This window comes from Watersipora subatra, chromosome 2 (genome assembly GCF_963576615.1).
Source record: "Watersipora subatra chromosome 2, tzWatSuba1.1, whole genome shotgun sequence".
Lineage (NCBI taxonomy): Eukaryota > Metazoa > Bryozoa > Gymnolaemata > Cheilostomatida > Watersiporidae > Watersipora > Watersipora subatra.
Genome location: NC_088709.1, coordinates 20,653,044 through 20,668,524, shown reverse-complemented (window position 1 = coordinate 20,668,524; position 15,481 = coordinate 20,653,044). Strand labels below are relative to the sequence as shown.

The window sequence follows — 15,481 nt, the reverse complement described above, 5'->3', positions numbered from 1 at the left end:
GAAGGTATGGTCAATATGATCAGCCAATGTTCTCATGTTCAAAAAGTTGCAGTTGTTAGTCATGTTCAATTCAGTTCAACCAAACTGAACCAAGGCTTGTCAACTAATAGAAAACATACACATGAATTTTGACCACAAAGCTTGGTATATTTTACCACGAAAAGATAATTAAATTTTAACTCAATATACAACATATGTGATCACACAACAAAAAAGATGACTCACTATACAATTTTTATTTAACCAGATCAGAATATATGGTGTGTTCAAATGCATTTAAACATGTAGAGTTGCGTGTCTTATAACTAAAGGCTCCCGTCAAGTATGAATTTTCAAGTGCGTTTTGAATTGATTACGTTGAGTAAGGCTACTACTGCACATCTAACATTGAAATGGCTTCCCTCCAGTGTGAGTCCTCACATGACGCGTTAGATTATGGTGTTGAGCAAACTGACTACTGCATACCTTGCACTCAAATGGTTTTTCTCCACGTGAGTCCTCATATGACATGTTAGATCATGACGGTGAGCAAACCGACTACTGCATATCTCACACTGAAATGGCTTCTCTCCAGTATGAATCTTAATGTGAGCTGTTAGATTTACATGTTGAACAAAGCTACTGCTGCATATCTTGCACTGAAATGGTTTTTCTCCAGTATGAGTCCTCATGTGTATTGTTAGATTTGCCTGTTGAACAAAGCTTCTGCTGCATGTCTTGCACTGGAATGGTTTTTCTCCAGTGTGAGCCCTCATGTGTCTTGTTAAATGGCCGTTCTCAGAAAATCTTCTACTACACATATTGCACTGGAATGGCTTTTCTCCAGTATGAATCCTTATGTGACTTGTTAGATTATGGCAATGAGAAAACCGACTACTGCATATTTTACATTGAAATGGCTTCTCCCCGGTGTGTGTTCTCATTTGAGATGCCAGTTGACTGCGGCGAGCAAAGCTATAGCACTACAAATCTCACAGTGAAAAGGTTTCCTGGCAGTGAGACCTTTTATTTTTGTCTTTACAGCGGTAGTACATAACAATCTTCCAGATATATCATTTTTATCTCTTTCAAAAGATTTCTGGCCACCATCTTTACCTATAATACAAATTGATAGTTTCTGGCCCACCAGCTTAGTAATATGGTTCACACTCAAAAGATATTATACCATAAAAATGTCAATTGAACCCTGTAGATAATATATTTTTTATGAGTTTTCATTGCAAGTATACCTAATATACTTGTATATAATAAAATACTAATATGAACCATCAGATGTAAACAATAAGGATGAGAGGATTTTGTGGTTGATTACATTTAAATATGTTGCTATGTATGTGTGCATCTTAGCTCATGTTGCAACAACCACATCCATGATAAGGACAAATAACAATAACAACCTTTAGATGTATTTTGGTGTAAAAAAATTGTGTGATACACTGATACTCGAGTCTATCTATCCATTCTGAACTAGTTGATATACAGTAAAGCCTCTAATTGAATGCCATGGCGCTCTATTTTTCAATCTTTTCTTTTTAGTGGTGGTCCATTGAAGGTGGCGTTCAAATGGAAGCTGGTGTTGTATTTTCCAAACGGCTTGTCAGAATTGTGGGAAGACAAAGAGTAGCCTTTCTATGGGCGAAGCTAGGATCGCCTATATTTTGCCCTCTCCTTCCGGTAGAGCGACATTAACCCTTTTGGATGCAATAGACTTGCTAACTTACCTCCAAATTGTCAAAGATATCTTAAAAGGTATGCATTGAGCAACCAGGAGATATTTCTACCAAGCGATATTATATCGCTAGGAATTAACCTGCGGTAATATTATAGCTTGTGTCACGTTTGGCAATTTGTTGCAGCCTCCAAATTTTATTTCATTTTAAATTTGAAGACATGTTTATTTTATATCTTTATTTAATGATGTTTCATAAAAGCTAATTGCACTCATTGATATGTTTGCTACAGCTTGCAGCAAAAACTAGCTTGGTATGCGCAATAGAAGAGGAGTTAAAAGCATCGATCAATTGTAAGATCAACGATGCTATCAAATAATATGCTATAAACCTGCAAAGTTTAAAGTTATATAAATACAATCTATCAAATGCTACAAATTTATATTCATGAACAAGTGACATAAATGAACCACACTTATATTATCTGCACAAAAAAAAACTAACACTTTTAAAACTAAAATATTTGCATCGTTGCTTGCATAGCTATATATCCTGATTGTTGCTACTCATGGGACAAACATTTTTGGGTTGTCCAATACCTTTCCCGATGTCTTCTCACCTCAACTCTTTTTCTGCACTACTGAACTAGTTAAAATTTGCGTTCAAACAATTTTTTAGCAGAGCAAACTTTTATGTGTTGCTTTTACCAGAAATGCAACGCGGAAAGGTTTTGCTCACTAAACATAACCATATAAAACTAGTCGTTCATCGACCATCATAAATGTAAACCGTTTTTGTATAGACTAAACGAACTTCGAAGTATTATGACAGCGTTTGCAATGTCAAAGAACTACTATTAGCCTGAGAGAGTTATTAATTATTTCTATAGAGTTGCCTTCAAAGCTTTAAAAAAGTGAAAAGCTTTCGAGTTGGACAACAACAAAACTTCTTGTTATTGACATAAACGATACATTATCAATATTATTTTGTAGACACTTTTCTACTGATCACTTGATATTATGGATTCATAAAGATCAATGATTGTCAAAGTGAACGTGAAATGGAGGCAGCATTAAAAATATAAGGTGGCGCCCTGTTTTGCAACCTTTCTCTCATAGTGGCGATTAAATAGAGGTGGCATTCCTAATAAAGGTGGGCCACGTGACGTCCAATTAAAGGTTTTACGGTAAGCAGCAGTTTCATCAGAAATGTACATACTTGGAATCAGCTGGCACATATTGGTAATAAAGGGAACCTAGAAGGTTTGTAAGCGTGTACTAAATGAAATATAATACAAAGACTAGAAAAAGCTACTGAAGTAAGTTCAAACATGTAAAAAAAAATAAAGCTCATATAGTGCTTCATCCAAATTTAGTCAGAATGAAGTAAAAAGCTAACTTGAATGACAAGTGCCATCATGTGACCAACTAACAGGGAAAAATTTTATATTTTCATGAAACCAATGGCTATAACTTTCAGGTTGAGTCATGATCTGGTCCTTTATGCTCCTGTCATGCCTTTGTGAAGACCATGAGCTAAACGCATCCAATACACAAACTCAGCTTATAAAAATCATTAAAAGTGTGTCATTATCTTTTTCTTTTTTAAACAATTTTCCAAAAATGCTACACATAATGCTACATTTTCTAACTGAATACAAAACAAAATACGTTATTTTCTACCAATACTATTTGCAAATACTTGTAAAAATAAGTAGGACAACTGTAAATGTTGCATCCACGAAGAGTTGAGACGTTGTACTAATATATGATTATTAAGACCAGTGGTGCAAATTTGTGTGAAAAATAAGTCAGCCCCCAAAATAATATCCCATTTTTTGACGTTGCAGCTTCCAATGTGTTTAATCCCTCTTTTAAGTATCATTCTTGAGTAGTTCCCACACAAATTATACATCAAAAAATGCTTAAAAGGGGTAGACTTTGATGAAAATAATTATAGTTATAAACAGCAATCTTAAAGATGTAGTTGCGTCAAAATTTAAGTTGATCTTAAAAGAAAGCATTTTTTTTTCTCTATCAGTTGATATGTTGTTTGTTGTGTTACGCAATCGCATTGCCAAGATATTTGAAGATTAAAACCGAAAAAATCTGATCGCCGTAAAAACGCTCAGGCCACAAAAACGTGCCCAGCCTCGCCAAAAATGATGTCACGCGTTTGGCAACCTGTCTCTATCCCTCGTATTCACATCGGCTATTTGCGATAAAAGTCTAGTCTTACGCGGCTCTATTGGCATATATCTTATTTTGTATTTGCTCATGTTAGCTAGAATAAAATTTTAAATCCTGCTACAGATGCATTATTATGAATGTTTCAAAGGCCTCAAATAACGAAAATTGAAAATTTGTTCTACTCACTTTCTCCAAATGTTGTTTAAACATTTGGGTACCGACTACCAATTCTACCGGTCTACGGTAATTCTGTCAAGTCACTTTATGTAGGACGCGGTCTTTGTATCAGCAGTTTTGCAGCTACCCTATACAGCCTCCCATAAGCCCCGCCCACATTATGTCGCCTATTACATATTGCCTACGTACTAGTTTCTTGCTAGTAGCAATGATATACATTGCTGTATATCATTGCTAGTAGTATTCTTACCGAATACTAAATTAATGAAATAAGCAAGCCACCTCTTTGAAAAGAATATAGACAGGGATAGAATTTTAAGGATGAGAAGTCTGCTGCAAACTGGATTTGAACTCACATTCTTCAGTTCTGCGGACACCCATATACCATATCCGATTCACTACAATATTCTGCAAATCATGTTTTGCATTATCTTTAACAATATTATTTTATTATATAATTTTTACAAGCAAAAATATTTTCATCTCGGCATAAAGCTTTTATTAAAGATATTCATCAAGTCGTGGCCACTCACATAGTATTAGCTGATACAATAAGACAAATTCATCTACTGCAACAAACTCAACAAAACATCATCCAGCACGCATTCAATTCTCGCTTTCTCCTTTATGGCAGTTTCCACACTGACAAAGCTTCTTCGGCTGGTAGGACGACATAAACATTCTGTAATCAGTAAAACAAGTAAATGTAAACAAAGTAGATGCAATAAATATGTCATTCATAGATATGTCATTCTAAAGCGTATCTATTGACAGCTTCCAAATTGGGAGTTGAATAGATTGCGAGTGTAATTTTAAAAACGAATAAACATTTAATAAAGGCGCAAGTACGCCAAGCCAACGATTCGAAGCTTTGGTTCTGGAAATTAAAGATTTGCAATGATCAATCGATTTTACCCACTTCCTACGAGTGAAAATAATTTGTAATCATGACTCTAATTTACCAAAGAAAATTCGAAAAAAATATTATAGCTAGGTAAAACGGCAGATAAGCTATGAAACGATGATTGGAGATAGCAAAGAATTATCATTTTATTAATTAGTACATGTATTTATGACTATAAAAAATATTACATTTACTAAAGTATAGAAGACTCTAAGTTAATTTACCTCCATTCTGTCTTCTTCTGCAGCAAAACGCTGCTGACGCCTGTCAGCTTTGGCCATAGGCTGTCTACTCTAATATTTTACTTAAAGTTGCTCAGAAAACTCTGAGTAGCGGTCGCTCGAACTTGAAGCCATTTTAAAACTATGTATAACTTAGTAATTGTTGAAACGCGTTGAATCAGAAACAACGATGAGAATCTTCGAGACCACAGACAACGCGTTTTACGAGTGATAACCTTTATTACGGCCTATATAAAAATTTCGCACGCATGATTGGCTAACGAATCGACCTCATTTTTATCGCTCGTGGTTTCGTTTCAGATAACAAGCTTGTTACGTCACGAAATTGGCACCCGCTGGAACGTGAGCTTTTTAACAGAGGGCCTCATTCAAACGCATATATCTCTGGACAGGGTTGGTCTACAAAGACAAAAATGGCATCAAATTGTAGCTGATGTTTTAGCCTTTTATGGGTCCTAATTTCATTTTTGACGCAACTACATCTTTAAGTAGCTGTTATAGTGATTCAAACTTAACATTTATTTCTGATACTTTTACTCATTCGGCGCAAAACTGCTAAAAAGCCATAAACTGCTAAGGCAAAACCACCCAACAAGGTTCCTCCTGGTGTAGACTATCCAGCGCTTCCATCACTGGAGCAAGTACTACCGTATACCATGACCAGACTGTCTAAAAAAGTTGCCCGTGGGGGACACCAGACGCTACATCAGGACTATCCACTACACAATCGCTACTACTTCTACATTAGATGCTATAGTTAGAACGTCTAAGTTTTAAACTCAGAAAAGGTCTTGCCATAAAAATACAGTGTAGTCTGTTGATTGTGCTTTAAGAAAAAAGAGATAATGAGAGCTGTCCAGAATAGACATCTCTCTAACTTGAAAATCAGCTTGCAAATTATGTTCTCAAGAATACCACAATTCTAAGCGCTACATATTGTAGTAGTAAAGTACAACACACTTTAGAAAAACTGATGAACTACAGACATTTGCTCTACTACTATGTGTATAACTTCAACTGGCCAAGGATAACTGATCACATCAATCTTCCAGCCTTAAAATAACTCTCAATTGTCCTAATCCATCATCCACCATAGGACTTGGCTTGGTAATAAGCTTGCATACCATTCAAAACAACTTGAGGTTACTTCACAAATACCTCAAGTATTAGTGCTCAAGGTAACCATTATACTAGATAATGTGAGACCATAACTTTCTGGAAAAAAATTATTGCTTAGGCATCTCAAAAGAGCATGCTCATCATAAATCTATATTTGAGCGCCACCTTGACTTGAACACCAGCTCTATTAGAACACCAATACAAGGAAAAGGTTGAAAAATACAGTTGCACTCTTTAGATAAATGCTACCTCTATTAGAAAACTTCGAAATTAATCTCGTTTGATCATTACGTATCCATAATATAAAGTAATCAATAGAAAATTACCCATAACATGGTACCAAATAATAACTATATTGAACAAATAAGAATTTTTTCATTGTTGCTGCAGTGGTTGCCATGGTTTCAGTGATGATGTGCCTGAGAAGATCGGTCATCATAGTCATAAAAGCTGCACTTTGATTCGAAGTCGGTTAGGTCCAAGTCCAACATTTTGGTTTTAGGGTGGTCCATGAGCTAGTTTATAAACTGATATTGAGACTTTAAAACATTCTGTTGAACAACTAAAATTTTATTCAGAGACACCGTACAATGTAATAGCAGGCATTGTTACGGCATATTTAAGACCGCATTGTAACTCATAGCTTGTTGGCTTTTTTTAAACTTAGAAAGCAACGACATTGAAATAAGTGACAACTGTATCCATGGACAATGTTTCATTAAAATAGTTCTTTATTTAACTCGATCTGATACTTTGACAATTGTGAAAAACCATTTAGGAAAAGTGCTGAGCCCGAGGGGCATCAATGCTGCTCCGCCGAACAAAGGACACAAAGTAGAAGCGACATTGTAGAAGTAAAACACATAATACATTGTAGAAGTTCAGTTTACTATTGCGAACTGCGGGGTCTACTGACTGAATGAGCTAATGAAACAATAACAGCGAGCCATGTTTTCCAATATTTAACAAGGCAATGCGACAGCCCCGCGAGAATTCTGTTAACTCCAAAACCCAGGCTAGCACAATCGCAACAGAGCTCGATCATTAAACCCCACCCATATAATAATAGCTGTTGCCTATTCTTGAGGGGCTGTATATCATTGGTTGTACAGAAACCCGTAGTGATTATTTAATAATTTTAAAACAAAATTTTTGCATCATTTGCTCGGCCAGTCGCATTCTGATTATAGCTTCCGATGGAACGAGAATCTTCTGGCTATGATGGCTTCTATAGCTTCAATACCTTTTACAATGTTTTTGGACCTCAACTCTTCTTTCACACTGCTGAACTAGTTGATATTAGGGTCCAAAGAGTTTTTTGGGCAGAGAAAAACTTTTCCGCAATGTATTTCGCACAAAGGATGAACTTTTAACTGCATTGCTATGCACAACTTTTAGCCTAAAAATAGTAGTTTATATACCATTGTAAATGTAAACTGTTTATCACATATATGTACAGTGTATGTCAGAGTATCAAGTTCGTGTCAAAAAAGAACTAGTATTAGCCTAATACAGTTATTAATGATGTCTACATTGTCGATTTCAAAATTTTAACAAATAACGAACACATTCAGAGTTGGAAATGGACTTAAAAATGAACAGATACAACAAAATGATTAAATGCTATTAAAATAACTGAGTCATTATCAGTACAATTTTGTAGACATTTTTCAACTGTTAACTTGCTATTATGGGTTCGTAAAGAGCGGTAAATATCAAATAGACAGTCAAATAGAGGTGGCGGTCAAATAACAGTGGCCTTTAAATAGAACTTTTACTGTGTGTTAAACAAATGGAAAATAAGTGGTTGCGGCTTATACACTCTGTATACCTGTAACGTAAAAAACAGCCTTTAAAGTTTGGAGGGTAGCCTGTACATGTTGGCAGCATATACAACATATGTTCCAAAATAAAACAAGCAATGAAGCCAAAATCTTTAATGTTATCTGCAGCTGTTAATACTATAAAAAATGTGTTTTTAACCTTTAAGCAGGCCAGAATGCTACAAGATGAGGCTGGATTTCCACTAAAACATCTAAATATAAATCTAACAGACAACTTTGCTGTTTTGTGAATTATTGCTCAGGAGGTATGTAAGAAACTTCATGTACTATAAAAATTAAAGCTTTGCTACAAATATTTAATTACAAAAGTATAACTGATTCCATGTTTTCAATGTCAGAAGGGTTGGTTAGGAGGATCAGCCAATGTTCTCATGTTCAAAAAGTTGCAGTTGTTAGTCATGTCCACTTCAGTTCAACCAAAATGAACCAAGGCTTGTCAATTAATAAAAAACATATATGTAACTTTTGACCACAAAGCTAGGTATATTTCACCACAAAGAGATAATTAAATTTCAACTCATGTACAACATATGTGATCACACAAAAAACCACAACAAACCAAATCAGAACATATGGGTGTGTCTAAATGCATTTCAACACGTACAGTTGTATGTCTTATAATGAAATGGCTCCCAGCAAGTATGACTTTTCAAGTGTGTTTGAAATTGATTGCATCGAGTCAAGCTACTACTGCACAACTAACATCGAAATGGTTTCCCTCCAGTGTGAGTCCTCACATGACGCGTTAGATTATGGCGATGAGCAAACCGACGACTGCATATCTTACACTGAAATGGTTTCTCTCCAGTATGAGTCCTCATGTGTGTTGTTAGATGATTGTGAAGAGCAAATCGACTAGTGCATATCTCACACCGAAATGGCTTTTCTCCAGTATGAACCTTCATGTGAGCTGTTCGATTTGCATGATGGGCGAAGCTACTGCTGCATATCATGCACTGGAATGGTTTTTCTCCAGTGTGAGTCCTCATGTGAATTGTTAGAGTATGGCGACGAGCAAACCGACTACTGCATATCTCACACCGAAATGGCTTTTCTCCAGTATGAACCTTCATGTGAGCTGTTAGATTTGCACGTTGAACAAAGCTACTGCTGCATATCTTGCACTGGAATGGTTTTTCTCCAGTGTGAGTCCTCATGTGATGTGTTAAATTGCCGCTCTCAGAAAATCTTCTACTACACATATTGCATTGAAATGGTTTTTCTCTAGTATGAATCCTCATATGCACTGTTAGATTATGGCGATGAGCAAACCGACTACCACATATCTTACATTGGAATGGCTTCTCTCCAGTATGAACCTTCATGTGAGCTGTTAGATTTGCACGTTGAACAAAGCTACTGCTGCATATCTTGCACTGGAATGGTTTGTCTCCAGTGTGAGTCCTCATGTGAATTGTTAGAGTATGGCGACGAGCAAACCGACTACTGCATATCTCACACCGAAATGACTTTTCTCCAGTATGAACCTTCATGTGAGCTGTTAGATTTGCACGTTGAACAAAGCTACTGCTGCATATCTTGCACTGGAATGGTTTTTCTCCAGTGTGAGTCCTCATGTGATGTGTTAAATTGCCGCTCTCAGAAAATCTTCTACTACACATATTGCATTGAAATGGTTTTTCTCTAGTATGAATCCTTATATGCACTGTTAGATTATGGCGATGAGCAAACCGACTACCACATATCTTACATTGGAATGGCTTCTCTCCGTTATGTGTTTTCATGTGAGTTGCTAGATAACTACGGAGAGCAAAGCTAGCACTGCATAGCTCACACTGAAGAGGTTTCCTTACAGTGAGACCTTTTATTTTTGTCTTTACAGCGGTAGTACATAACAATCTTCCAGATATATCATTATGATCTCTTTGAAAATATTTCTGTCCACAATCTTGACCTATAATATAAATTGATAGTTTCTGAACCACAAGCTTAGTAAAATGGTTCACACTCGAGAATTTTTATACCATAAAAATGCCATTTGAACCCTGAAAACAATATAATATTCATAAGAGTTTTCATTGCAAGTATGCCTAATATACTTGTATAATACAAATACTAATATGAACTATCAGATGTAAACAATAAGGATGAGAGGACTTTGTGGATGGTTACATTTAAATATGTTGCTATGTATGTGCGCATCTTAGCTCATGTTGCAGCAACCACATACATGATAAGGACAAATAACATTAACAACATTTAGATGTATTTTGATGTGAAAAAAAATTGTGACACTCGAGTCTATCTATCCATTCTGAAATAGTTGATATACAGTAAAGCCTCTAACTGAACGCCATTGCGCTCTATTTTTCAATCTTTTCTTTTTAGTGGTGGTCGAGTGGAGGTGGCGTTCAAATAGAAGCTGGTGTTGTATTTTCCAAACGGCTTGTCAGAATTGTGGGAAGGTAAAGTTAACCCTTCTTCGGGCGAAGCTAAGATCACCTATATTTTGCCCTCTCCTTCCGGTAGAGCGACATTAACTCTTTTGGATGCAATAAATTCACTAACTTACCTCCAACTTGTCAAATATATCTTAAAAAGTATGCATTGAGCAACCGGGAAATACTTGTCCCAATTGATATTATATCGCTGGAAATTAACCTGCAGTGATATTATAGCTTGTGTTCTGTTTGACAATTTGTTGCGGCTTCCAATTTTCATTTCATTCTAAATTTGAAAACATGTTTATTCTAAATCTTTACTTAATGATGTTTCATAAAAGCTTATTGCACTCATTGATACGTTTACAACAGCCTGCAGAAAAAAACTAGCTTGGTATATATGTGCAATAGAAGAGGAGTTAAAAGCATCGATCAATTGTAAGATCAGTTTATAGCAATGATGGTATCAAACAATATGCCATAAATCTTCAAAGTTTAAATTTATATAATTACAATCTATCAAATGCTACAAAGTTACATTCATGAACAAGTGACATAAATGAGCCATACTTATATTACATGCACAAACAAAAACTAACACCTTTTAAACTAAAATATTTGCATCGTTGCTTGCATAGCTATATGTTCTGATTGTTGCTACTCATGGAACGAACATTTTCGGGTTGTCCAATACCTTTGACGATGTCTTCTGACCTCAAGTCTTTTTCTGTCTATTGAACTAGTCAAAATTTGCGTGCAAACAATTTTTTAGCAGGGCAAACTTTCATGTGTTGCTTTTATCACAAATGCAACACAAAAAAGTTTTGCTCACTAAACATAACCATATAAAACTAGTTGTTCATCTACCATCATAAATGTAAACCGTTTTTGTAAAGGCTAAATGAACTTTGAAGTATCAAGACAGCGTTTACAATGACAAGGAACTACTATTAGCCAGGGATCGCTAAACATATTATGGAAATGTTTACTTTTTTATATTTATTTCCATAAACATAAATATTTCCATAATTTTACGGAAATGGATATGGAAAAGTTACTTTAGCAATATGGAAATGTTATAAAAATGGAAATAATATGGAAATGAATTATGGAAATTTTATAGAAATAGAAAAAATATGGAAATGAATTATGGAAATGTTACGGAAATGGAAATAATATGGAAATGAATTACGGAAATATTATGAAAATATAAATAATATAGAAATTAGTTATGGAAATGTTATGGAAATGGAAATAATATGGAAATAAATTATGGAAATGGAAATAATATGGAAATAAATTATGGAAATAGAAACAATATGGAAATTAATTATGGAAATGGGAATAATATGGAAGTTATGGAAATGGAAATGAATTATGAAAAATTTATGGAAATGGAAAGAATATGGAAATGAATTATGGAAATGGAAAAAATATGGAAATGAATTATGGAAATATTATGGAAATGGAAAATGTATGAAAATAAATTATGAAAATGTTATGGAAATTGAAATAATATGGAAATAACTTATGCAAATGCTATGAAAAAAAACTAAGGAAATATTGTATGGAAATATTATGGAAATAATATGGAAATAAATTATGGAAATGTTATGGAAATAATATAGAAATGAATTATGGAAATGTTATGGAAATAATATGGAATTGAATTATGGCAATGGAAATAATATGGAAATAAATTATGAAAATGTTATGGAAATGGAAATAATATGGAAATGAATTATGGAAATGTTATGGAAATGGAAATTGTGACAAACACGTAATCCTTGCTATTAGCCTGAGAGAGTTATTAATTATTTCTTTCGAGTTGCCTTCGAAGCTTTAAAAAATTAAAAAGCTTTTGAGTTGGACAAAAACAAAACTTCTTATTATTGACGTAAACGATATATTTTCAATATTATTTTGTCGACACTTTTCTACTGATCACTTGATATTACAGATTCATGAAGATTAATGATTATCAAAGTGGCGATGAAATGGAGGCGGCGTTAAATTAAAAGGTGCCACTCTTTTTTGCAACCTTTCTCCCATAGTGGCGATTAAATAGAGATGGCATTCCTAATAGAGGTGGGCCAAGTGGCGTTCAATTAGAGGTTCTACGGTAATCAGCAGTTTCATCAGAAATGTACTTACTTGAAATCAGCTGGTAGGTTTTGTTCATAAAGCAAACCTAAAAGGTCTGTAAGCGTAAACTCAATGGATTCTAATACATAGACTAGGAAAGCTACTAAAGTAAGTTCAAACATATAAAAAATGAAGCTCATAAAGTGTTTCATCCAAATTAAGTTTGAATGCAGTAAAAACTAACATGTAGGACAAGTGACATCATGTGACAAACTGACAGGGAAACAATGTTAAATTTTAGTAAAACCAATAGTTAACTTTCAAGTTGAGTCACAATCTGGTCGTTTATGCTTCGGTCATGCCTTTGTGAAGACTATGAGCTGGACGCATCCAATACAAGAACTCAGCTTATAAAAATCATTAAAAGCCTGTGATTATTTTTTTCTTTTTTTAAACGCTTTTCAAAAATGCTACACATAACGCTACATTTTCTAACTGAATACAAAACAAAATACATTATTTTCTACCTTAAACATTAGCAAATACTTGTAAAAATAAAAACACTTGTAAAATCACTTAAATCGATGATTAGCTGTGCGGTTGACCACACCGATGGACTGCTACGACATAAGTTTGTGATCAGTGGCAAACATAATCGTTGTTAGCGACGATGCAATAGACTTTCAACATGTTGACCTTTGACAACTACGATCGGAACCATTAGCGTCTTGATTGGCCGCTTGTTGACCAAATGAGATCAAATTTCAGCAATTATGAAGACTGGTGTCAAGTCAATTTTGCAAGCATGACGAAGAGCTGCATAATTGAATTGAATTACATAATTGAAGTGGATTGCATTTCCTTATTGCTTTTTACTACAAGACTTAACAGTGTGACTATCCAGGAATTCTATTTCTACACAATGAACCAGCATATGCAATAGCTGGAAAATCTGTCGCAAAACTGCTAACAAGCCATCAACTGCTAAGGCAAGACCACCCAACAAGGTTCCTCCTGGTGTAGATTAACCAGCGATTCCATCACCGGAGCAAGTACCACCATATACTATGACCAGACTGTCTAAGCAGGTTGCCCGTGGGAGACACCAGATGCTGCATCAGCACGGTCCACTATAAAATCGCTACTTTTACATTAGATGCTATAGCTAGAATGTCTAACTTTTAGATTCAGAAAACGTGTTGTCATTAAAATCCAGTGTAATCTGTTGATTGTGCTTTGAAAAAAAGGAAATAATGAGAGCTATGCAAAATAGACATCTCTCTAATTTGAAAATCAGATTGCAAATTGGGTTCTCAAGAATACCACAATTCTAAGCGCTACATATTGTAGTAGTAAAGTACAACACAATTTAGAAAAACTGATGAGCTACAGACATTTGCTCTACTACTATGTGTATAACTTCAACTGGCCAAGGACAACTGATCACATCAATCTTCCAGCCTTAAAATGACTGTCAAATGTCCTAAATCATCATCCACCATAGAACTTGGCTTGGTAATAAGCTTGCATACCATTCAAAACAACTTGAGGTTAGTTAACCAATACCTCAGAGGTGCTCATAGTGCTCAAGGTAACCATTGTATTAGATAATGTGAGACCAAAACATTCTAAATAGCACAAGAAAAATTATTGCCTGTGCATCTTAAAAGAGCATACTCATCATAAAATCTCTATTTGAGCGCCACCTTGACTTGAACGTCAGCTCTAATAGAACACCAATACAAGAAGAGGGTTGGAAAAGACAGTTGCACCCTTTAGATAAATGCTACCTCTATTAGACTGAAACTTTGAAATTAATCTCGTTTGATCTCTATGAATCCATAATATAAAGTATTCAATAGAAAATTACCCATAAAATGGTACAAATAATAACAATATTGAACAAATAAGAATTCTTTCATTATTGCCGCAGTGGTTGGCATGGCTTTAGTGATGATGTGCCTGAGAAGATCGATCATCATAATTATAAAAGCTGCACTTCGATTCGAAGTCGCTAAGGTCCAAGTCCAACATTTTGGTTTTAGGGTTGCCCACAAGGTAGTTTATAAACTGATATGAAGACATGACCATTCTGTTGAAAAATTAAAATTATTTTCAGAGACATCGTACAATGTAGCAGGCATTGTTACGGCATATTTAAGACCGCATTGTAACTCATAGCTTGTTGGCTTTTTTAAACTTTGAAAGCAACGCCATCGAAATATGTAACAAATGCATCCACACACGATGTTTCATTAGAATAGTTCTTTATTTAACTCGATCTGATACTTTGACAATTGTGAAAAACCATTTAGGAAAAGTGCCGAGCCCGAGGGGGCATAAATGCTGCTCCGTCAAACAGAGGACACAAAGTAGAAGCGACATTGTAGAAGTTGTAGAAGTAGAACACATAATACACATAATACATGGTAAAAGTTCAAAGTTTACTATTGCGAACTGTGGGGTCTACTGACTGAAGGAGCTAATGAAACAATAACAGCGAGCCGTGTTTTCCAAAATCTAACAAGGCAACGCGACCGCCCCATGAGAATTGTGTTAGCTCCGAAACCCAGGCTAGCACAATCGCAACAGAGCTCGATCATTAAACCCCACCCATATGATAGCTGTTGCCTATTCTTGGGGGCTGTGTATCATTGGTTGTACAGAAACCATTAGTGATTATTTAATAATTTTGAAAACAAAAATTTTTGCATCATTTGCTCGGCCAGTCGCATTCTGATTATTGCCTCCGATGGAACGAGAATCTTCTGGCTATGATGGCTTCTAGGCTTCAAAACCTTCTACAATGTTTTTTGTCCTCAACTCTTCTTTCGCACTGCTGAACTAGT

At 35.1% G+C, this 15,481-nt stretch overlaps 2 protein-coding genes across 2 annotated transcripts; both read right to left on the bottom strand.

Annotated features, from left to right (window-relative positions):
• Positions 1–381: 381 nt before the first annotated feature.
• LOC137388042 (gastrula zinc finger protein XlCGF57.1-like) lies at positions 382–3,086 on the bottom strand. The gene is made up of 3 exons (XM_068074559.1): positions 3,069–3,086; positions 535–962; positions 382–454 (listed from the first exon to the last, which is right to left on the bottom strand). The coding sequence occupies exons 1-3, from the start codon at positions 3,084–3,086 to the stop codon at positions 382–384; spliced, it is 519 nt and encodes a 172-aa protein (XP_067930660.1).
• Positions 3,087–8,748: 5,662 nt separating this feature from the next.
• On the bottom strand, positions 8,749–9,973 carry LOC137387298 (zinc finger protein ZFP2-like). The gene has a single exon (XM_068073672.1). It carries the CDS (start codon positions 9,888–9,890, stop codon positions 8,844–8,846), a length of 1,047 nt encoding a protein of 348 aa, XP_067929773.1. The 5' UTR covers positions 9,891–9,973; the 3' UTR covers positions 8,749–8,843.
• Positions 9,974–15,481: the final 5,508 nt, after the last annotated feature.